This window comes from Panthera leo, chromosome B2, assembly GCF_018350215.1.
Source record: "Panthera leo isolate Ple1 chromosome B2, P.leo_Ple1_pat1.1, whole genome shotgun sequence".
In the NCBI taxonomy this organism is placed as follows: Eukaryota; Metazoa; Chordata; class Mammalia; order Carnivora; family Felidae; genus Panthera; species Panthera leo.
In genome coordinates this window covers 17,508,438-17,533,920 of record NC_056683.1, presented here as the reverse complement: position 1 = coordinate 17,533,920, position 25,483 = coordinate 17,508,438, and the positions used below count along the sequence as shown (strand labels likewise).

Genomic DNA, 25,483 nt, shown 5'->3' with positions numbered 1-25,483 from the left:
TCAGGCTCTGTGCTAACAGATCAGAACCTGGAGCCTGCATCAGATTCTATGTCTTCCTCTCTGTCTGCTCCTCACCTGCTCATGTTCTGTCTCTGTCTCTCAAAAATAAATAAATGTTAAAAAAAAAAAGAAGAATTAATACCATTAAAATGTCAATAGTCTCCAAAGTCATCTATAGATTCAATGCAATCTCTGTCAAAATTCCTATGGCATTTTTCACAGAAATAGGAAAAAAATAATCTTAAAATTTGTATGGAACCACAAAGATCCCAAATAGCCAAATTAATCCTGAGAAAGAATACCAAAGCTGGAGGCATCAGACATCTTGAACTATATACTACAAGCTATACTACAAGGCCATAGTAACCAAAACAGTATGATAGAAGCATAAAAACAGACGCACAGCCAAATGGAACAGAGTCAAAAGCCTAAAAATAAACCCTCACATATATAATCAACCAACATTTGACAGGGGAGCCAAGAATACTCAATAGAGAAAGGACAGTCTCTTCAATAAATGGTGTTGTAAAAACTGGATAACTACATGCAGAAGAATGAAATGGGACCTCTCTCTTACACTCACAAAAATTAACTCAAAATGGGCTAAAAACTTAAGTTTTATGTTTTATGGCTAAAACAAAATGGCCATAAAACTCCTAAAAGAAAACACACTCAGAAAAGCTCCTTGGCCTTGGCAACATTTTTTTGGATGACACCAAAAGCACAAGCAACAAAAGCAAAAATAAGTAAGTGGGACCACATCAGACTACAAAGCTTCTGCAAAACAGAAGAAATAATAACAAAATGAAACGGGAACCTACAGAAAGGGAGAAAATATTTGCAAATCATGGATCTGGTAAAGGGTTAAGAGCCAAAAATACATCGAGAACTCGCACAACTCAGAAAAACATCACCATCATCAACAACGACAAAACACCCGATTAAAAAATGGGGAGAGGAACTGGACATTTTTTTCAGAGACACAAACATGGCCAAAATGCACCCCAAAACACCACTAATCATCAGAGAAATGCAAAACCATAATGAGGTATCGCTGTCCCTGTTAGAGCCGCTCTCCTCAAAAAGAGTTAACAAGTGTTAGCGAGGACGCGGAGAAAGGAAACCCTCATGCACTGTTGGTGGGAATGTAAACTGACACAGCCACTACAGAAAGCAGTACAGAGATCCCTCAAAAAATTACAAACAGAACTACCATATGAGGCCGCAGTCTCACTTCTGGGTAGGTATCCACAGAGATCTCTCTGCCTTCATGCTCACTGCAGCATTATTCACAAGAGCCAACATATGGAAACAATCTAAGTGTCCTGGCAACAGATGAGTGGATACCGATGACACGGCTATATATATTCAATGGAATATTATTCAGCTTCTATTAAATACACTAAGCTACCAGAATTCAGCTATCTTCAAAAGATCAGTAACACCCGCAGCTGTCTACTCTAACATTTCTCTACAGGTTTTTCAGAAATGTCTGGAGAAGAAGGGTACAAGAGGGCCTTTGAAATCTTTAGTCAGTCTACTCTGCTTTGTCCACTAACACACACCACAGGAAAAGACGTCTCGCTGAAGAATGACCTACTCCCACAGTAGAAGGACTTTCCTTCCATCGGAGCAAAGAAAACCAATAGGACGTCTGAAGGTTTGCAGCAGTCTGTCCTCAGAGTACTGCGTCGGATTACAATTTAGTTAACAGTAAAAATAGGACTCTTTTTCCTCCAGGAGATTGTAATGATACAGAAGTCAAAGCCCCAAAGCAAATCTAGTGACAGCCTCATTATTTTCATCGTCGTAAGTGTTGTTACTGTTATTACCAACATTTCAATACAGTGCAAATAGAGAGCTCAGAGGAAGGCAAGTCCATTATATCAGAGGACTGCACGAAGGGAGTCGAGACGCACATACTGTGCATTTGGACCTTGATCCTTGGCATCAACCTGAATGTTGCCAAAGGATTTACAACTTGTTTGGTATAAAATCTGAAGAATTTCAAAAAATCAAAATAATTGTTATTAAATTCTTTGGCTGACTGGGCCACAGTCCAATCACCTCCACTCACTTCGCTAAGCCTCCTCTCCTTCCAGATGTCTATGTGCAGGTGTCCCCTTTGCTCTAGGCACATCCAAGTACCTGCAGTTCCTCCAATGCCCCATTCTCGATCTGTGCCATTGAAGGTGTTCCTCCTTCTGCCTGGATGACTCCTGATAGTTTTTTGGTTTTCCCTGACCACTCTCCTCCCAAACTGGTCAAGATCCTCTGTGCCCGGCACACACGAGGCACTCAATAAGCGTCTGTGGAATGCACGTAGTAAGAAATGAATGAGTTTGTCAAAATCATACCAGGAACAGGGTTAGCAGACATCAGGGGTCTACTTTTGACCTCTTCTTTCTTTCACAACACTCTTCTTTGACAAGTTTAGAGAGTTCTCAGAATTATGAATATATGAATATACAACGGCGAGGAAAGAGTGTTGGGGAGTAGGAAGAGAGAATGGAAACACTGAAAGATCTGATAAAGTATCATTGTATTATCGAGCAGAGGGATACTCAGGCAGAAGTAATTCCAGAATTGTAAAGAGAACCAGGATCCAGCGGAAACCAGCTAGCTAGACTCTAAAATAAAGTATTTTTGTTTCAGATTTTTAAAATTTATTTTGAGAGAGAGAGAGAGAGAGATCACAAGCAGGGGAAGGGCAGAGAGAGAGAGAGAGAGAGAGAGAATGAATCGCAAGCAGGCTCCACACTGTCAGTGCAGAGTCCAACATGGGGCTCGAACTCACACTGTGAGATCATGACCTGAGCGGAAACCAAGGGTCGGATGCTCAACCGACTGAGCCACCCAGGTGTCCCTGATCTAGATTTTTAAGCGATGGAGATCAGTGTTTAAAAGTTACAAATTTCAATGATGTATTTTAATGGTTTTCCAGAATGCTGCCAGGGGAATATGTATGCAGTCACCTGCTATGTCTATCCACTGTGGGTGGTGCTTCCGGCTCACCTCCTGGCTTCAGAATCCTCTGCAAACCGCTGGGGCAGTCCACTTGGCACAAGAGCCTGAGCGGCATCTTGGGAGGAAACGCATCCTACGGAGGGTCACTGGTCAGATACTGACAAGGCTGTCTTGGTAACGAAGCTTTGCACAAGAGGGGTGATGTTAAGGGTTGTCACTTGGGACTCTTCATGGTTCAGTCCCTGTGGGTCCCAGGGAGAAAGAATGTACTCATGAAAAAAGAGGATGTGCTTAAATCTACCTAAGACATCGGGGTTGTAGGAGAGGAGTGCTCTGCAACCTCCCCAACACAGAGCAGAAAGCAACAGACAGGCATTCTCAACTTTTCCACAGACTACTGTGTGGAATCTGGGCCCTGCGAGGCTCCTCTGCACCGGCAGTGGGGCCCAGCGGAGTCTGGAAACCCGACGTAAGCACCAGCCATCTCTGGCAAGCAGTGACGCTGGCCATCAGCACCCTGCAGATGTAGCGGCGGATGTCTGGTAGCTGTGGTGGCACCGGCCCTCCCCAACAAAGGGGGATCTGCTCGAGAGGAGTATCCCCCCAGATGTCCTGAAACAACTGGCCAGAATTATCCACGAACGTGAACTACTGGAACTCTTGAAAGAACTGCCCAGGTATGGCTGTATGTCAAAGGTAGACGATACCGCAGGGAATGTGCGAGGAGCTGGGGAAGGAACTGGCAAGACGTAAAAACTAGTACAAAGTACCGCGAGCGAGGGTTCACGTGTGGATCTCTGGAGCACAGAATGGTCCCTGGTTAGCAAAGATAGGAGACAAGTATATCCAAATTGGTAAGTCTCAAAAATAGATTTGCAACACCTTAAAAATGATTTGTGAATTAATTCACTGGTCCCATAGATATCCGCCAAGTTTAAGGAAACTGACATTTTACTCAACAAACATGTATTCGTAATGGTGAATATAATAATATTAGTTTATTTTCAGTTACTTTGCAAATTATGGCCTTCTCTCCAAGAGCGTGGAAATAAAATCCAAAAACCCATTGCTTTCATAACATTCTGGGCTCATTAAAAGACACTGAATAACTTGCCAGTTTTGAGTGACTAAATGAAATCTGCACAAGAAAACAAAGAGTGTCAATTTCATAATTAGAAAATAGAGTCTTTCAGTGATTCGATACTGAATATGTAAGGAACAGAAAAGGCCAGTAACAATGCCGTTAAGGTTGCGATTCAAGATACTTGTAATGATTATTACAACTTCTACTTCCACAGGAAGTAGTGAGTGAATATAAAACTCCTTGGAGATTTAATCCAAAGCCAGACAGTTGTATCCAGGACACCCTGGAACTGGACCAGTTTCTGAATTTGGGGACATGGGGAAGAATAAAGCTCTTTCACAATTAACAACAGAATGAAAGGAGATTCTGTTCGTATGTGCCCTGGTTATCAAGTACGGACCAGAGGGGAAGCAGGTTGGTTATTCTGCATGTGTAAGTGGTATCCTTTTGAATGTGAGAACAGAGGAAAGCTTTTAATGATTTCTTGGAAAACAAATGAGCCAGATTTTATTTCTAATTGTTTAAGCAATAATCATACCTACCTATATCTGTATGTTCTATTTTCTCCCTATATATTTTCTATAATATATTTCTATAGTATATTGATTTCGGCTCAGGTCATGGTCTCTCGGTCATGAGTTCAAGCCCCGCATAGGTCTCTGTGTTGAGCATGGAGCCTGCTCGGGATTCTCTCTCTCTGCCCCTCTCCCCCACTCACACATGCTCTTTCTCTCTCTCAAAAAAAAAAAAACCAACAAATAAATATTGTCTCTATTATAATAAGATTATATAATAAAAATTATAATAGAGAAAATACAATATTTTATTTTTATTTTTTAAAGTTTATTTTTATTTATTTTGAGACGGAGACAGAGAGCAAGCAGGGGGAGGAGCAGAGAGAGGAGAGACAGAATCCCAGGCATGCTCCGTGCTGTCAGTGTAGAGCCCGATGCGGGACTCGATCTCATCAACGGTGAGATCATGACCTGAGCCGAAATCAAGAGTCAGACACTTAACCAACTGAGCCACTCAAGCATCCCTAATTTTTCTTTTTAAATATAGCTTTTTAGAGCTGTATCATTCTAGAAATGTTAACTGCTATAGTGTTTTCCCTCCCAGTAACATTAAGAAACAATGATTCTGGGCAAAGGAAGCAGTGGAGGAGAAACATTCCTGGGTTTTCTTCAAGAAGATTCTGGATGCAGACTTGTTTTTGGGAAGATACGGCGGAAGCAGCAACTGCAACAGTTACAAGAGCCTGGCTTCCATTTCTGCCACCTGACAAATGCTTCTACCTTTCTCTCAAATAGTAGCCCAAATTAGCCTCTGGAGAAGTAAAGACTTAAGGAAAGTTTCCTAGGCTTACTGCATGAAAGTAAATGTGTGTTGCATTTGAACATATTAGGAAAGTTAAAGAAGATGTCAGGCTACGAGGTTTTTGTTTTTTAAAGGACAGAAGTCTGGCCAACTCATCTACATAGCTTTAAAACAGCCCTAGGACTGAAAATGGAAGTGACTCCCACATAGGCTTGAAGGTCAGATAATGCTGTGCTGGGCTACACAGAGGGCCGGGCAGCATGTGGCAGGAAACGCTTTGTGATTCTCCTTGGCTGTCACAGGAGGAACAGGCCAACTCCCACATGAATCCCAGACTCAGGGACGAAGCGTTATATTGCAGATCTCTGGGACAGCCACCAGGAACCTGATTCTTAAGTAGACAGCCTCCTTTGTTTCACTAGACAAACTAGGAATTGTGGGAAAATGGGAGCTGTTTATTAGTATCTTCTTCATGCCCATTGTCTCATTAATATAGGACTCTTAAGTCCAAGAGACTTAGAAGGTAGCAGCTGGTGACAATCAGAAGGAAAAAACCTTACAGTGCTTCCTTACAACTGCAAGGAAAACCTTATAATACTGATTTGCCACTTTTTCTAGCTTTTCCCTCTGAAGGACTGGAGTGAGTTGTTGGATTTTCACCTAACTGTTCTTTCTAGCTTACTACTCCTTCAGTGTCTAGAATTCTCTAACATAGGAGTCACCTGAATAGGAGTCCCTTGAATGTATTCACAAAGAGGGCTATTTAACTCCATGACAACAATGGTCACTTTGGCTTGCATCTTTGAGAATAAAACACATTCGTGTCAAACCTGTAAGGACAAGCTTGCATGCACTTAGCAGGATGTCAGAATGTAGGATAAACTCAATGTTATATATATATATATATATATATATATATATATATATATATACACACACACACACACACATATATATACACACATACATATAAGTATGTATATGTACAAATGTATATGTATGTATATATATACATATGTTAATTAAAAACCCTATTTATCAAAAATGAGCTTTCCCAATTCCATGGGATCTCTTAAAGAGAATGCCCATACATTTAGCCACTTAGAAAACATAATTGCTTCATTACAATGTCAGTAACTGTCATAATGAAGCAGAATGTGAATTAAGAATGTGAATTAAGAAACCCAGGTTCTTGTCTTAACTCTGGCACCAACAAGTTCTGTCATCTTGAACCTCATTTACATAATACAGGGGAAAAAAACACCCTCCCTTCTTAAGATGACTGAATTAGCTGCTGTTAAGTGCCATTTGCTCAGAAACAAAGATCTTATGACAAGTATTCGTGAAACACTGATATGCCTTAAGATGTCCTACTGTACTTTAGAATCAGTAAAATAAATACACCTTTATCCATGTGTAATTCTAACATGATCAGTGGATTAATGAAATGAAATTTTTATCTTTAGCCACACTCTTAACTCATACAAAATCGCCTCTAGCTTTGGACAACATATCAAAATTGAAGAAATAACAGGATTTACTGCCAGTTTATAAACTGTAGCCTGGTTTCTTCATATGAATTTTAACAAAGCTATATGGAGTATTAATACTATATCTAACAGAGTAACTATCCCTCTAAAGAGGAACTGTCTTTCCTTACATGGAGATGTAATATCTTTAGGTAGAACAACATTAAAAAATATTTGGAATTTTTCATGCGATTACATCTCCATTTCACAAACTTAACATTTCTGTGTTTTGTGAAAAATAACTTTTAAAATATTAGAGTAAAAATTAACATATTGGGGTTCCTTTCCCATCACAAAGCACTACAAAGTCATAAAAATTAGCCCTGCATAGTCCAGAATTTTTGTTATGAATAGCCACATAGAAAGGAGAAACACAGATTGATGTTTTCAACCTCAGATGAATCAAGGGGCAGTGTACTGGCTCTCATAATATCAGAGAATCACAGACCCCTAACTCAACTTTCCACCCAAAGCTGGAAATAACTGCTTTCTACAATAATTCCAATAGAAATTCACCCATCGTACTGGAAAAACTCCAGAGAAAGACTTCTCACTAATTTGCAAGGTAGCACATTCAGTTTTTAAAATGTTTTTTGTTTTTGGGAAACTCTTATTTTGAGCTAAAAAATCTTTCTGTATTCAAGTGTTACCCATCAATCCTGCTTCTTTCCTCTGACATCATACACAGCTAGTATTCTTTTTCATCTGAGAGCCCTTCAGACATTGATGACAGGCATTTCACACCATGCTCCAGCTTTCCTGGCTAACCAGCCTCTGTAAACCCACCTGCTCCCACCCTCCCTTCCTCCCCTCCCTCCTCCCTACTGTGTCCTCTGACCTTCCCTTCCTCCTTCCAGCCACAAGCATCAGTTGAATGCGTTAGGTAGTAGACATATGTCCATATATAGCACAAGAGCTCTAGACCCTTACACTCTTCGGCATTCCTTTCTGGATTTATTCTAGTTGGTCAATGTCTTAAAAAAGTGAGCCCTCAGAAGTGAACATTTCCAGAATGTGACAGAACTATTACCTCTTACTCTGAAAGCCATATTTCTATGGAAATAACCATTTCCTTTTGCTTGTAACTAGATAAAAACTTCCCCTCTGATACCATTCCTCCAAATGGACCTAATTTGGACTGTATTTGAGGGGTGGGGAGAATCTACAGACACTTGGATTTCTCTTCTCTTCCATCCACCAAATGAGGGCTGCGAGTTTCTTTATAGCAATGTATAAATTGCTTTGGTTGCTTTGAGGATTTGGTTTTGCTTTAGATTCGGATGTAGTATTTTAACTCCATGATAGATTAAAACAGGTCCGTGTCGTGGCTGCCCTGATAAGCTACTACTTGACTTAACTATTTACTGACTCCTCAGTCTGGCCACTTTCTGTTTTTCTTTTTTTTTGTTTTTGTTTTTTAACATGAAATTTATTGTCAAACTGGTTTCCATACAACACCCAGCGCTCATCCCAACAGGTGGCCTCCTCAATACCCATCACCCACCCTCCTCTCCCTCCCACCCCCCATCCACCCTGTTTGTTCTCAGTTTTTAAGAGTCTCTCATGCTTTGTCTGGCCACTTTTTGTAAAGAGATTTTATCGTCAGTGAGAAGCAGGTATAGACAAATGGGCTGATTGTCAGAGGACTTCAGTCCAAAGTATCTCCCTCAGAAGACTAAACTGCCTCCAAGTTATAATAATGGTCATAGGCTTTTTCTATTCCTTTCTTTTCTTATTAATTGGTTTATGAAAAAAAGGATTAAATTCTCCCTCATGAGTTATCAGTTTCTATGAAGCTTGCTTTTTTAGGGTATTTTTTTCTTAAAACAATACATCTAGGAGTTCCTAATTTCAGAAACAGCCTGCAATTTCTTCATTACAGGCTGATTGATTTCTTCATTACAGAAACTACTGGTGACAATAATAAGTGAAAATTGTTAGAAAGTGCTTAGTGGGTACCAACTGTTGTATTTACTGGGCATATTATTATTACATCCTACTATCTCACTTAATTCTCTCAACTACTCTGCAAGATAGGCATTTTATCTCCCTTGACAGATGAGTAAAGTGGGGTTTAAAGAGGTAAAGCAAGGTGCCTAACTTCAGAGAGGTAGTAAATCATGATCCACCACTGTTTACAGGAATGCTCTGCCTTCCTGCCACTCACTCACACGGGTGTCTGGGGCTGGTGGGGGGGGGGGGTGGTGTCACTTAAAGCTATGGTTTGAAGAGGTAGCCTGGAACCCAGTGTGGTCCATTGCAAAGAATGAGACTTCACAAGGGTTCTAGTCTTGATTCTGACACTCAGTGGCATTGTCTCCGAGCAGTATCTTTGCTCTCTATAAAATGAGAAGAGTAACCCTAGTTTCAGAGGATTGCAAAGACATCTACGATAGGCTGGACACTAAGAAGAAGCTAAACAGACAATCATTCATTCAGTGTCCTGCATTTTCAAATCCCAATTCAGGGGCATACCTTATTATCTCCCACTGCCATCATACTTGGATAACCTAAAGGGAGTGACTACACACACACACACACACACACACACACACACACACACACACACGAAATATCCTTTCTTTAATTCATGCTTGTCTCAACAGTGAAAGAGTTCTGTAACTTGAAAAAGTGCTCTCCAAGCGTGTGCTATTATGATGATCACCATCTGGGATGCTGCCAGAAGTTCCTCTGAAGGTGCTCAAAAATGGAAAGTGTAATTATTCTATTTTATTTGAAAATGAACTGATAGGGAGTCAAGCCATGCAAGACACTAGAAGTCCCCCAGATAGGAAAGAATTTTATGTTGGAGGGCATCAGGGACTTTGACCAGAAACCCAGAGACTTCATTGTGTTTGGTCCAAAGCAGTCCTCCAGCCTTGCTGGGACCAGTCCTCGATGCAACAACTTCCCACCAGCCAGGCTGGCCTATTCACGGCCCTCAACATGTCTGATGGCTCTTCCACTTTTCCCACCCACCTCATCTTAGTCTCTTCTGACACTGTCTCTTCCTAGATCGGGCAAAAAGTCCTATATTGTCCACTTATTTCGTTTTTACCCATACACTTAAGTTTATAATCAATTTTCACTACTTCTAAACTGACAGGGGAAAGGTGGGAAGAAAAAAGTAGGGAAACAAACATCCATTCTCTTTCCTCGTTATTTCCAATACAGTCTACAAATCCAATTTGTATGGATTTAGATTATTATCCACTCTACATAAGGTTTTAGTAACTGAAATAATGACAATCCAGTGGGAAAGGCAGAGAGTAGAAGATATGTTTTCTTATAGGGTAAATTTTTTAAGGATTAAGGCATTAGATTTAGCACCATTAAGAAGCTCAAGGCATAGGCAATTTGATGTAGGCAGCTGGGCAAACAGCTAAGGTTTAATCTGATTATGTGCAGCTCCCAGGATTTTCTCAAGTTATGATTCAAATCCATGCAACAATTTTCAAACTACATTCCGTTCCGTAACATGAGTGCATCTATAGGTAAGAACTATTCAGCAGGAAAAACGGGTTTGAAACTAGCAAGGAGCTTGGTTTTTCATTTTCCGCTAATTAACAGACCCCATGCAGCCGGAAAAGGAACTAAATATCAGAGAATGAAATTTTTATTACTCTTTCATTCTCTCCAGGAAAAGTCCTGAATGTTAAACTAAAATCCACTGTCACAGGAATATGAAGATTTTAAAAATGTACGTAAATGTAATCTAGTTTAACAATAACAACAACAAAATCTCTATTCCAGGCGCAGAGAAAAAAAAAGTTAGGATTGTAAAGATGAATCTGATTAAGTTTCTGTGGGTAACAGCCCCAGTTTTGAGTATTCACTATCAGCTAGCTTAGCTTGCATATTATGAGGAACTTTGTATGTAGGTTATCTCATGTGACCCAATCTCTACCATGTGTCATTATACACATTCTATAGATGACGTAATTGGAGTAGAGAATTGAACCCACGAGTGTTCAATTCACAAAAATTTGAAGTTTTTCAAATGTTGACAACGTGAAAACAAGGGAATACTGACATATTAGTTCGACCCCTTTATGACCTCCTTATCCAGGCTCTCCCAGCCCAGGTATTATGGAAATCAGGTTAATCTTCCTAAATGACACTTTCATCATTTGACTCTCCACTCCAAAAACTTCATTTACAAAATCTAGAAGGAACTTCTTAGATTCAAGACTCCTCAAAAATCTGACTTGACCCATGTCATAATTCTGTTGGTCCACAGCCTTCACGATTCAAGACATTTATTGAGCATCTAATGTAAGCTAGGCTCTGCGAGGATATAAGGCCCTGTCTGTAAATTGCTCACAGTAGAGTATTTCTCAAATATATCTGTTATTGCTCTGTGGATCCTTACCCAGTCATCTCCCCTAAATGGAATGTTCTGCTTGATTCTACATTCACCCTTTTTCTTATATATCAAAATCTAACCTAGTCAAGATCCAGTGTCGATCCCAATCCCTTCATGAAACATATGCTAAATATGTTTGTTAGTTCATTCCTCTGATCCCCTAGAATACCAGATTCCAGATTTACGTGGACTTGATTCCTGGAATGCCGATTCCAAAGCCCCTCGCTCAGAGATTCTAATTCAGTGGGTATGGCTTCATCCAGTATGGGAATGTGCATTTAAACACCTGTCTAAATTCCCAAGTTCTGGCCCCCATCTACCCATGTCACTTCCCAGACAACTGGTTTAATTTTTTCTCCTCTCACTGAATTGACTCATCTGAGTTCTCTGGTGTCACAGACAAAACCTTGGCTTCAGCCTTATCAATCCCGATGATTTTGGCTCCTCAATTACCAACCACCTCCTGGTCCTGATCACATTCTTGGCTCAATAAAGAAGTTAGCCCTGATGTAGGCTGAGACTATTTTTATTCTTTTTTTAACTAGTATGGCTGCTTTGCACTGGTGAGCTTGAAACAGACTTCAGGCAGTTAAATCTCAAAAAAAGTTGCAGCTCATGCCATTTCTTTTTAGGAGTCTGAGTACAGAAAACACCAAGGGGAAGGGGGGAATGCTTATCCTGAAACATTCAAAGAGGTAACAATTCCCTAGCCCATGGAGAAAGGGATGTGAATTGGCCTCTAAGGACAATCTTGACTGGGATGTCCTAGAAGTGGAACCGAGTATTTTCTGACAGCCCAGCGCACCCTCCTTAAGCATAACTGCACTCCTGACATTAAAACGGTCACAAAATACGCAATTCCCCAAATCAAGGAAGCTGCTGGCTCCAAGAGAATGAATCTTCCCTGTAACAATTTAAGGAAAGCCCCTGGAATGAGAGCAGAAAAGGTCAAAGTATAGGCTCCTTCTTTGTCCTGCCATGTCTTGGGGAATACTGCACAGACCTCTCATAGGCAAAGAAAATAAGCTGATCAGAACTTTTTCCGGAAAAATGAAAATGACCTAATTTTATTTTTGCATTATGGACAACTTCTGTTTTCTTCTTTAAAGGTTTGAGTTAATTTTTAATCTGACTCTAACTAACTCTATCTAACTTCAGTGTAACTTAACAGTCAATAAACCTTGGACCCTAGTAAAAGACTCAGGGTCCCCAAGTGGCCTTAAAAGCTGTTAAACTCAAAGATTCTATTAACCAAATTCCGCTCAGCAATATGGAAAAATCAATAACTTAAGTCTTTAAGTATTGCAAGTCAACTCAAATGATAAACTGTCATTATGAAACAAAACTTATGTGCAAAGCTACCACTCGTCTCTCTGATCAATGTCTTAATACTGAAGTCATTCTATTTAAAAACAGCAACCACTTTATTTAGTTGAATATTTATTACTTGTCTACTATGAGTGTCCTATTTATTATACTAAAAGATTACACTTGTAGAGTATGTATATGTACATACGTTGTCCATAATCACTTCCATTTACAAAAACACTTTCCCTTGCTGGCTCCACTTTCCACATATTTGAAATGGACCTTTAGGTTTTACATATTTGTGTATATATGTGTGTATATATGTAAGTACATACCTAGGATCTATGTAATATGTAAATACAAATATTATGTACATAAATACAAACATATATTTACCTATCTATCTATCCATCCATCTATTCTTATAATTAATGGGGAAGAAACTACATGGGGAAGTCATTCTGATTTTCCTATTGTCACCTACGATAATGGTAAAAAGTACTATTGCTTTCATCAGATTTATATAAGAAAAGTACATTTACACTGGCTCATGGATAAATCTATATGGAATACAATAGGTTATATTTTTGGAATCAGAAGGTTTATACCTGGTTTTGCTACCTCTAGTATGTGACTTTGAATAAATCACTTATCTTTTTTTGAAACTCAATTTCCTCACCTATAAAGTAGGTCTACTGATACAGGACTTGCCTCTCTCAAAAGTTGTTTATAAGACTTCAAAAAAGATACATGTTTTTTAATGCAGTTGTACACACATTAACTGATTAATAAATGTAAAACAATATTACCATGTTTATAGCATATTTAAGTGACTAAAGCCAGAAAAGACAACATATATGTAAAAACCAAAATAATTACTCAGTAAATTCACAAATCACAGGTTTGTTTATACTACTATTAGGATATTCATTTTTTTTAAGTTTCAGTAAGAATTTAACACTGTTCTAGATTTCATTATGTAAAGATAACAACATAATCTAGCCTCATCGACAAATTATATTATAACAAGCAAATGTAACTATAGAAATGGATACACATTTTAATTTCAATAAGTATTTATAATAAAATTATACATTTCATTACTTAAAAAGGACATAACCTGACCCCTTCCACAAATACAATGATTGTGAAGTATAAATATAGTTGTAGGAATACAGATGCATTATTCACTGAAAGGTTACACAAACATATGTGCATGGATAAAACAGCTACATTACTGAAACATGCCTAAGCTAAAATGTGATAAAACATTGTGAATGCATTAAGAGATACTAGTCTTTAAAAGAACTGTACTGTGGGTATGTTTGCAAAGCAGACTGATGAGAAAAGAGCACTGCACTGGGAACCAGCACAACCGGCCTTCACTTTATCAGCAAACAACTGTTTAGCATTTACTATAGGTCAGGCATTAGCCTAGATGCTTGAGATGCTTTACTGAGCAAGGCAAACAAAAATCTGCCTTCATGAAGCTTGTAAACAAAGCGGGACATGAAGGGACAAAAATCATTTCACATAATAAGTAAACTAGTAAGATGTACAAAGTGCTACATAAATGAGTAGTCATTAGATTGTAAGTACTATGAAAAAATACAGCAGTGTAAGGGGATCAGGCAGGTGTGAATATGGCAGGGCAGGTTTTAGTTTTAAATAGAGTGGTTAGGGTAGGTCTAATTAAGAAGGTTATTAAGCAATAACTGAAATGAAAAATACACTAAAGGGAATCAACAATAGATTAGAGGATGCAGAAGAACAGATCAGCAATCTGGAAGACAGGGTAACGGAAAGAAAGCACCCAAGCTGAACAGCAAAAATCAAAAAGAATAATAAAAGGAGGATAGGTTAAAGGATTTCTTGGACAACACCAAGGAAAGGAACATTTTCATTATATGTGTCCCAGAAGGAAAAGAGAGAAAGTGGCAGAAATCATATTTAAAGCAGTAATAGCTGAACACGTCACTAACCTAGTGAAAGAAACAGACTTCTAGGTTCAAGAAGCACAAAAAGTTTCAAAGAAGATGAACAAAGGAGGCCCACACCATGGTACATAATAACTAAAATGTTAAAGATTACAAAGAGAGAATTTTGAAAGCAGCAAGAAAGGAGAAACTAATTACATATGTTCATGGTAAATCTCAGGAGGCTGTCAGCTGATTTTTCAGCAGAAGCTTTGCAGGCCAGAGGGGAGTGGAATGATATATTTAAGGTGCTTAAAAGGAAAATGCTTGATGCTCTACCCAGCACCAAGATTATCATCCAGAATAGAAGGAATGACAGACAGTTTCCCAAACAAACAAAAGTTAAAGGAGTCATCGCCGCTAAACTGGCCTTACAGGAAATGTTACAGGGACTTCATTAAGTGAAGAAGAAACAGTCATAATTAAGAAAATTAGGAACTTTTCAAAATTAGAAAATTATGAAAAGACAAAATTTCATAAGGAAAGGCAAACACACAGTAAAGAAAATAAACAATCACTTATAGAGCTACTATGCATATAACAGAACAAAAGCAGCAAAGTCAATTATATATTAAAAATTAGTTAAGGGAACTCGTAAAATAGAAAGATGTAAAATATGACAACAAATACGTAAAACGTGATGCAGGAGTAAAAATAGTTTCCTTATAATGTGTGTGAATTTAAGTGACCATCAACTTAATATAGACTGCCATATATTTAAAATGTTATTATGAACCTCATGGAAAGCACAAACCAAAAACCTATAATAAATGCGTTTAAAAAAAGAGAGAAAGAGAACCAAACATAACACTAAAGAAAGTCCTCAAGCACAAGGAAAGAGAGCAGGAAAAAAAAAAAAAAAAAAAAAAAAGAAAGAAAAGAACAGAGAACTATAAAAGAAAAAAAATCCCAGATAACAATTAACAAATGGGAGGAAGTATATATCTATCAATAATTACTTTATTTTTATTTATTTTTTTAATGTTTACTTATTTTTGAGAGAGAGTGAGAGAGACAGAGTGCGAGCAGGAGAGGAGCAGAGAGAGGGAGACAGAATCTGAAGCAGGCTCTAGGCTCTGAGCCGTCAGCACGGAGCCCAATGCAACGCCCGAACCCCCAGACCTCGAGATCATGACCCGAGCTGAAGTCGGACCCTTCACCGACTGAGCCACCCAAGCGCCCCTATCAATAATTATTTTAAATGTAAATGGTCTAAATGCTCTAATCAAAAGATGTAGGATGGTGGGGGGGGGGGGGCTGGGTGGCTCAGTCAGTTATGTGTCCTATTTTGGCTCAGGTCATGATCTCACAGTCCATGAGTTCGAGCCCTGCGTCAGGCTCTGTGCTGACAGCTCAGAGTCTGGAACCTCCTTTGGATTCTGTGTCTCCCTCTCTCTCTGCCTCTCCCCGCTCGCTTGCTCTCTCTCTCTCTCTCTAGCAAAAATAAACATTAAAAAAAAAAAGATGTGGGATGATTGAAAAAAAAATGATTCATATATGCTGCCCACTTCAGATCTAAAGACACATACAGATTGAAAGTGAAGGGATAGGAAAAGATATTTCATGCAAAGGAAGGAAAAAAAAGCCAAACTAGCAATACTTATATCAGACAAAACAGACTTTAAAACAGAGATGGTAACAAACAAAGACTGGCATTACATAATGATAAAGGGATCAATATAACAAGAGGGGTGGCAGAAGAGGGGGAAAGAAAAGATCAATGAAACCAAAAATTGGGTCTTTAGAAAGATAAACAAAATTTATAAACCTTTAGCCAAACTCATCAAGAAACAAAGAGAGGACCCAAATAAATAACATCAGAAATGAAAGAGATGTAACAGCCAACACCACAGAAATGCAGAAGATTATGAAAGATTACTATGAAAAATTATACGCCAACAAACTGGACAACCTAGAAGATATGGGTAAATTCTTAGAAATGTACAATCTTCCAAAAGTGAGTCAGGGAGAAATGGAAAATCTGAACAGACCAATTACTAGTAACAAAATTCAATCAGTAATCAAAAAACTTCCAGTAAACAAAAGTCTAGGACCAGAGGGATTCACAAGTGAATTCTACCATACATTTAAAGAAGAGTTATCATCAATTCTCAAACTATTCCAAAAACAGAAGAGGAAGGAAGCTTCCAAATACATTCTATGAGGTCAGCATTACTGTGATACCAAAACCACACACTACCAAAAAAAAAAAAAAAGAAAAGAAAAGAAAAAGAAAAAAGAAAAAAAGAAAGAGAAAACTATAGGCCAATATACCTAATGAACATAGATGCAAAAATCCCCAATAAAATATTAGCAAACCAATTCCAACATCACGTTAAAAGGATCACCATGATCAAGTGGGATTTTTTTTTTTTTTAATGTTTATTTATTTTTGAAGGAGAGAGAGACAGAGTGTGAGTGGGGGAGGGGCAGAGAGAGAGGGAGACAGAGAATCAGAAACAGGCTCCGGGCTCTGAGCTGTCAGCACAGAGCCCCATGTGGGGCTCGAACCCACGAACTGTGAGATCATGACCTGAGCCGAAGTCGGACGCTCAACCAACTGAGCCACCCAGGCGCCCCTTTTTTTTTTTTAATTTTTTTTTTTTTAATGTTTATTTATTTTTGAAGGAGAGAGAGACAGAGTGTGAGTGGGGGAGGGGCAGAGAGAGAGGGTAGTGGGATTTATTACAGGGAGCAAGGATGGTCAACGTCTGCAAATCAGTCAACAGGATATACCACATTAACAAAACTAAGGATAATAATCATATGATCATGTTGATAGATGCAAAAAAGCATCTGACAAAATTTAACATCCAGTTGTGATAAAAATGTTCGACAAAGTGTGCTTAGAGGGAATATACCTTAACATCATAAAGGCCATATATGACAAACCAGAGCTAATATCATACTCATTGGTGGAAGAACAGAAAGCTTTTCCTCTAAGATCAGGATTAAGACAAGAATGTCCACTCTCACCACTTTTCTTCAACATAATACTGGAAGTCACAGCCACAGCAATCACACAACAAACCAAAATAAATGGTATCCAAATTGGTAAGGACGAAGGAAAACTAGTTGTAGATGACAGGATACTATCTATAGATAACCCTGAAGACTTCACCACAACACAATTAGAATAAGTGAATTCTGTAAGATTGTAAGACATAAAATTAACATGCAGAAGTCTGTTGCGTTTCTATATCCTAATAACAAAGCAGAAAGAGAAACTGTGAAAACAATTCCATTTGTAACTGCACCAAAAAGAATACTTAGGAATAAACTTTACCAAGGAAGTGAAAGACCTATGCTCTGTAAAGTATAAAACACTGATAAAAGAAATTGAAGACACCACAAACAAATGAAAAGATATACCATTCTCATGGACTGGAGGAATAATATTGTGAAAATGTCTATATTACCCAAAGTAATCTACAGATTCAATGCAACCAACATTGAAAATGAAATACAACAGCATTTTCACACATCTCAGAACAAATAATCCTAAAGTTGCTATGGAACCACAGAAAACCTTCAATAGCCAAAGGAATCTTGAGAAAGAACAAAGCTGGAGGTATCACAATCCAATTTCAAAATATACTACAAAGCTACAGGAATCAAAAGAGTATGGTACTGGAACAAAAACAGACACAGACCAATGGAACAGAGCAGAAACCCCAGAAATGAATTCATGCTTATGTTGGTTAATTAGCCTATGACAAAAGAGGCAAGAATATACAGTGGGGAAAGACCATCTTTTCAATTAATGGTGCTAGGAAAACTGAACAGCTCCATGCAAAAGAATGAGGCCGGACCACTTTCTCACACCATACACAAAAAGAAACTCAAAATGGATTAAAGACCTGAATGGGAGACCCCAAACCATAAAATTCCTAAAAGAAAATATAGGCAGTAATTTCTTTGACATCGGCCTTAATAATATTGTTCTAGATCTGTCTCCTCAGGCAAGGGAAACAAAGGCAAAAAAAACACTATATAAATAAAAAGCTTCTGCACAGTGAAGGAAACTATCAACACAACAAAAAGGCAACCTGCTGAATAGAAGACATTTGCAAATGATACATAAATAACATAAAATTCAACACCAAGAACCCCCCCCCCCCAAATAATCCAATTAGAAAATGGGCAGAGGACCTACCTGAAAAGAAATTTTTCCAAAGAAGACAGACAGCTGGCCAGGACACATGAAAATATGCTCAACATCACTAATCAAATCAGGACCACAATGAGCTATCATCTTACGCCTGCCAGAATGGCTAGGATCAAAGAGACAAGAAATAACAAGTGTTGGAAAGCAAGTGGAGGAAAAGGAACCCTCTTGCACTGCTGTTGGGAATGCCAGCTGGTGTGGCCACTGTGGAAAACAGTATGGAGGTTCCTCAAACAATAAAAAATAGAACTACCATATGATCCACTAACTTCACTACTGGGTACATACCCAAAGGAAACGAAAACACTAATTCAAAAAGATATATGCGCCTTTTTTTTTTAAACTACATTATTTATAATAGTCAAAATATGGGAGCAACTCAAGTGTCCAGCAGTAGATATGCAGATAAAGAAGATAATGTGTATAAATACACAACAGAATATTACTCAGTCATAAAAAAAAAAAATGAGATTTTGTCATTTGTGACAACATTGTAGGACCTAGAATGTTACGCTAAGTGAAATAAGTGTGACAGAGAAATACAAATACCACATGATTTCATGTGTATGTGGAAAAAAAAAAACACAAAGCAAATGAACAAAGAAAAGCAGAAACTGACCCATAAATGCAGAGAACTGGCGATAGCCAGAGGGATGGGGCGTAGGGGATGGGCAAAATGGGTAAAAGCGAGTGGGAGACATAGGCCTCCAATTATGGGATAAATAAGTCACAGGGATGAAAGGTACAGCATGCTGAATATATATGGTCAATGAGAGTGTGCTACTGTTGCATGATGACAGACGGTAGCTATGCTTATGGTGAGCACAGCATAACGTACAGGTTTGTCGAATCACTACGTCGTACACCTGAAATTAATATAGCCTTGTGTATCAGCTATACTTCAAAAAAAAAAAAAAAAAAACAGAGCGAGAGAGAGAAAACTTCTCTGTTTCCCAAGACTATTTTGATCCTAAGATCTGTTTTCTCTCAACAGTTAAGAAAAAAAAATTATATAAAAAAAAAAAAAGAAGAAGAAGGTATTCAGAAGACAGCCACACAGCTCTCTGGCAGAAAGATGCAGCCAGCCAGCCAGCGGGAAGAGCCAGTGTAGAGGCTCCACTGATTCTGCCAAAACGATCTCGTGAAAAAAAGAATACCCCATTTTGCAGGTGAGTAAACAGTGTCTCAGAGTGGTGCGATTAAGGGAACAGAGCTAGTCAATAACAAAGCCAGGACTAGAAAGAAACCAGGTTTCTTGACTCTCGGTCCAGTGCTCTTCTTCTGTCTCGTACCTTTGTTCACCAGGCTAGAGGAAAGTGTTCTGTTTCCTGCAAAGTCCCGAATAAATGTAAGGTGTCACCACTGCTGCGGTTGTTGTTATTATTATCATTCATTGGGTCCACTGATATTTCTTGAAAGGTAACTAAAGCTCAAAGAATAATTTCACTGTCCCTTCCCATGGTTGATTTTTCTCCTTCCTTTATCTGTGCATCTTTCCGTAGGTGGGTCATTTCAATAACAGATTTTCAGGTAAAGGAATTATGTATCTTTGGATATTTGATAATGGTGTGAAACCCAGGAATAAGAGAATGGAAGAATGTGAAGCCCAGCGCCTGGGCGGTCCTGGGCAGTAGAGAACTTACCTCTCTCCAGAGGCAGGAAGGAGGCACAAGGAATGGGAGCACAGCACAGGAAGGCAAGAGGGAAGCCTTGGAAATATATTAGGGCTAGAGCCCCCCACCTTTTATTTTATTTTAATGTTTATTCATTTTGAGAGATGGGGAGAGAGAGCATGAGTGGGGGAGGGGCAGAGAGAGACGGAGACATAGAATCCGAAGCAGGCTCCCAGCTGTCAGCACAGAGCCCGACACGGGGCTCGAACCCACGGACCGCGAGATCATGACCTGAGCCAAAGTCGGACGCTTAACTGACTGAGCCACCCGGGAGTCCCTAGAGCCCCCCCTACCTTTAAGCTACTAACTGAAAATGAAGCCTCTGGCCTTGAAATAATGGACCTCAAGGAAAAAGGTTAAAAACTAAGGGACCACAAAGGAGGAAACCTGTTAAAAAAAAAAAAAAAAAAGGCAAGACTAGTGGATAGGGGGTTGGAGAAGAGAGGAGACATAAAGATATTTTCAAGTAAAAATGTGAGATTCTACACGAAACCATACAAGAAGGAGAGTGAGAATCAGATTTCAGACACAGTAGACTTGAGAGCTGGTGGAATTACTAACAGCCGAAGGGAACAGAGAGGACAGGGTGAAAGGCGAGTAGCTGACTTTTAGTAACACGAGGTTTAAGGTGGCAGTGCGATTCTCAGGAGCGGGGAGGGTCCGGCAGGTTAAGAGGGAAATTTGGAAGATGAGTATCATTTGGGGCTGTTTTGTCTGCACAGTAGCTTCTAACCACATGTGGCAAACCAGCACTTGAAATTGTGGCTAGCCTGAACTGAACGTGCTGTCGGCATAAAACACACAACCAGATTTTGAAGATTCCATGTGGGGAAAAAAAAAAAAGAATGTAAAGTATCCAAATTTTTTTTACATGATTACATGTTGAAATAATATTTGCATGAATTAGGTTAACAAAATATATATTTTTTAAGTTTACTCATTTATTCTGAGAGAGAGAGAACCAGTGGGGAAGGGGCAGAGAGAGAGAGAGACAGACAGACAGAGGGTCCAAAGCAGGCTCTGTGCTGACAGCAGAGTCTCTGATGCAGGGCTCAAACTCATGAACCGTGAGATTATGACTTGAGCTGAAGTAAGACGCTTAACCAACTGAGACATCCAGGCACCCCATAAATAAAATATATTACTAAAATTAATTTCACAGTTTTACTTTTTTAGTGTGACTACGAGAAAATTTAAAATTGCATATGCAGTTTGCATATTTCTACTGGACAGTGCTGATATAGAGCAATACTAGATACGTTTCAGAATCACGTAAAGGGACAAGAACGCTGAGGTGAATCACAGACATCATTCTGAGGTCTTTCAACCAGAAACAGTCAGATAGGGGAGAAAGAACGCATGTCATTATAAAAGATAATATTTCCTGAACACTCGAAGAACTACACTAGCCACATTTAATGTGTTATCTCATTTGTTCCTCCCAACAACCTTATGAAATGATACCATTCTTCTTCTTCTTTTTTTTTTTTTTTTACAAAAAAACAAAACAAAACAAAAGAAAAAAACACTAAGTTCTGAAGAAGCTAATCTGCCTAAGGTCACACAGTGAAATCTTGGTGTTGGGAGTTCAAATCCTTGACTGACCCCAGATCTCAAGGTCTAAATTGCCACACGAATTCCAGAACAATTTATACTTTGCAACTCTTAAATTGTTAGATTTTAAATGGTCATGTTGAAACTAACAATTTATTAGAATGGTCCATTGTCAGGAGTCAGCGACATACCAGTGATGTCCCAATTGGATAAAGGAAAAATACAAATGTGTAAAAATTTTTAACTTCAGAATTTTGCCGAGCTACTCACGTTGGCATATTTTCACCCTGTTTAGTTGCAATAAGAGATTACTGGTGCAAACTCTTGCCTCTTATCAACATCTACTCCTAAAAATCCAAAACTTTCAAGTTAGATGGTACATTGTCCAAGGGAGATGATCCTGGGCACGACCCTCAACAGAAGGGCCCTGTTTTCTGAATATAACTAAATATAGGATATGGAGCCACTTATATTTTAAACACCCTGTGGAGTATCTGACCCTCCCCAACGGTGATTACAATGTTTTGAAGGGATGAGTTATACAATTAAAAAAAAAATGTTTTTTTAAGGGAGCTGGATTAAATTTCAACCGTTTGTTGAAGGAACAAAAATTTAGCTTACCCAACAGGATAATTTCTATGCCTTGAAAATGCTATCCTTTGAGGAATAGAAAGAAAAAAAAAAAACGGCTTGATTTTTTGACTGGAATCATTGCATAAAATCTCCTAGAAATATAAATTGGGATCAAAAGAATGAGGGGTCTTTCATGTATGTTTGGTGGTTGGATTTAATTTCAAAGACAGACTTATTCTTTCCTTTACATCTTTACTTTTTACTACCTATCTGGCCAAGACAACAATTATAGAACCGCTAAACTTGAACAGTGATGGCTATAATAATCACATCATTTTCAGGAACTTGCCCATGTAAATTTTACTACGCAGTTTGGCTCAGATTGTAAAAACACATGTATCCAGGCTTAAAACAAAGGATTGCTATCCATGTACATTATAGAAATGGGAAAACAAAAGGAATTTGAAGGAAAAATATTTGCTTTGGAATAAGATTAATTAGCAGACCTCGTGATAGGCTGTTCATGTTGGACTTAGATCCAAAACAGTATCCTTCTGAACGGACCTACTAGTTTATTTTTGAATTTAACCCCCCCCCCCCCGAAACCTTCCCACTCACAGCATCATTTTTTTTTTTTTTTGAAGTGTGAGGACTTGTATGTGGACATATATATAAAAAGATCTCCTCTGAAAACCCAAAGTTTCTGAAAAACACTTTCCTATAAAGGTAGTATCACAGTAGTATAGGGTAGTGTTTGTAACAGCTAGCCCTTTATTTCGGTTCTTTTAGATTAATTCCCATGACTCTTCCATCCAATTAAGGTGATATCCTTGGACTTGGGTCCTTACTCATTACAATTCATAATAATTTGTAACAAAGGCTCAGGCCCCCAAGGAGAGAGCCTGCTAGCACTAAAAATGCTTTGTCCTTCCCAGTGCAAAGGTGTTAAGAGCATGAAGTGATAGACCCAGGTATTGAGACGGCCAGCTATATTTTCATCATTGAGGGTCACCACGCTGAGTCCCTCCTTTCCAAGAGTACCCCTCCTCTCAAACTTCCCTTGAGATTCTCATCATTACAAGCGTCAACTGGATAATCCTTGTAACTGCCTTGCCGCTTCCCTTTTGTACATCACCATTAGCATACTGTTTTATTGGGTTAATTTCCTCTTCGATGTACCGAACACACACTATGTGCCAGGCACCGTTTAGGTACTAGAAATACAGCAGTGAACAAAAGGACAAAAATCTCTGCGCTGACACATTCTAGTGGGGAACACGTTCAGTAAACAAGGTAAACAAAAGAGTGTGTTAAATAATACATGACGAAAAGAAAAAAAAAAATGAAGCAAAAAGGGTAATATGAACTGTGATGGCTGGGGTAGGAAAGACCGAAATTTTAGAGAGTGGCCAGAGAAGGCTTCACGTATAACGAAGTAGATGGTATGCGCCTGAGAGGATAGAGAGAGCAAAATCTAGGACTGATCAGTGTCAGCAGGAGTGGGTAAAAGAAAGGAGATTAGCATATTTTAACATGCCCGGTAGTGGAGAAGAAACCATATGGAAACCACATCACTTTCTCTTTTTGTAGTCCCAGAAACAGGTTCTTCTGCCAAAACTCTCAGGCAGTTCACGGGATACGGAGGCACGGGGACACACACGGACACACGCATCCCTCTCTGTCCAGGAACAGAGCTTAATGGCCAGCAGAAAGCGTTAAGAATTCAGAGTCAAGTACTGGCCTGGGAAACCGGGAACGAGAGTAGTTGTCGGAAAGGACACACCAGGACCCCCAGCCACCCCACCCCACCCCATCCCCGTTTACAAAAGGAAACCTCCCCGACTCCGCGATGCAACCCCAGGGAGGCCGGGGCAAGCACGCAGACACACCCCCGGGATTGCAGGCACGGTGCAGGGAGGAGAGGAGGGACGGATTCAACCGTTAGAGACAAAACCCCAGAATTTCCCGAGGCAGGGTCGGCACCGCGAGAGGGAAAGGCCGTACCCCACTCCAGGGGTCGAAGGCCGGGGGAAAGCAGGGTCCGGGGGACGAGCGGGAATGGCCGCCGCGGGAGCGGGGGGCGGTTTCGTCGGGCATCCCCGGCGCCCGGCCGGCCGCGTGCTTGCAACAGGGGGCTGGACGCGAGCGGGCGCCTCGAGGTGCCGGGGCGGGACCGCGGCCCCGGACAAAGATCCCGAGACCGCGGCCTCGACCCGGCCCGCGCGCCCCCAACCCAAACGTTCACCGCCCCCTCCCCAGGCCCGCCCGGCGCGACGGGTTCCAGCGGTCGAACCCGCAGCTCCCGCGCCGCCGCCCGCCCGGCCCCTTCCCGCCCAGTGCGTTGGTCGAGGAGAGAAAGGAGAAGGGCGCCGGCGGCGCGCGGCGCCCACTCACCATGATCCGCGGCGGCTGCGGCGCGGCGACCCCGGCGGGCGGCGATGCGCTGTCCAGGGTAGCCGGCGTCCCTCTGCCCCGCGCTGCCGCCGCGCCCGCTCTACTTACCCACGCCCACACCCACGCCCGGCGCGCGCACGCCCGCCCTCCTCCCCGCCCCCTCGGGCTCGCGCTGCTCCCGCGCGGCGCTCCGAGCTCCAGGGCCGTTTCGGGCGCCCGCCGCTCCCCGCCCCTTCCCTCGCCGGGGCCTCGCGGGCCGCGGCGCGAGGAGGGCGGCGGGGGCGGGGCGGGGGCAAGCGAGACGGAGACCCGGGCGGCCTCGCGCGCCCCCTCCCGGGCGCCCGGCTCCGCCCTCGCCGCCGCGGCGCCCCCTGCCGGGCGGGCGGCGATTTGCAGGCCCAGCCGGCGCCCGCCTCGTGGGATGGCCCAACGTTCGCAGAGACTCGGCGCGGACCCGCCGCCCGCCTCTGGCCGCTGCCCCCCCTCGCCCCCCGGCGGCTGCGGCGGCTGCGGGGACCAGGGGGGCTGTAGAGGGCCAGGGCGCTGCGGGTCCTCTTAGTTGGACTCCGCGGTT

The 25,483-nt window shown here is 40.7% G+C and overlaps 1 protein-coding gene across 1 annotated transcript in view; it reads right to left on the bottom strand.

Moving 5' to 3' along the window:
- Nucleotides 1-25,026, bottom strand: part of ELOVL2 (ELOVL fatty acid elongase 2) — a 64,034-nt gene extending 39,008 nt beyond the window's left edge. The window contains 1 exon segment of the mRNA XM_042937909.1: nt 24,910-25,026. Within this exon segment, the coding sequence (XP_042793843.1) occupies nt 24,910-24,912 (3 nt within the window). The 5' untranslated portion in view covers nt 24,913-25,026.
- Nucleotides 25,027-25,483: the final 457 nt, after the last annotated feature.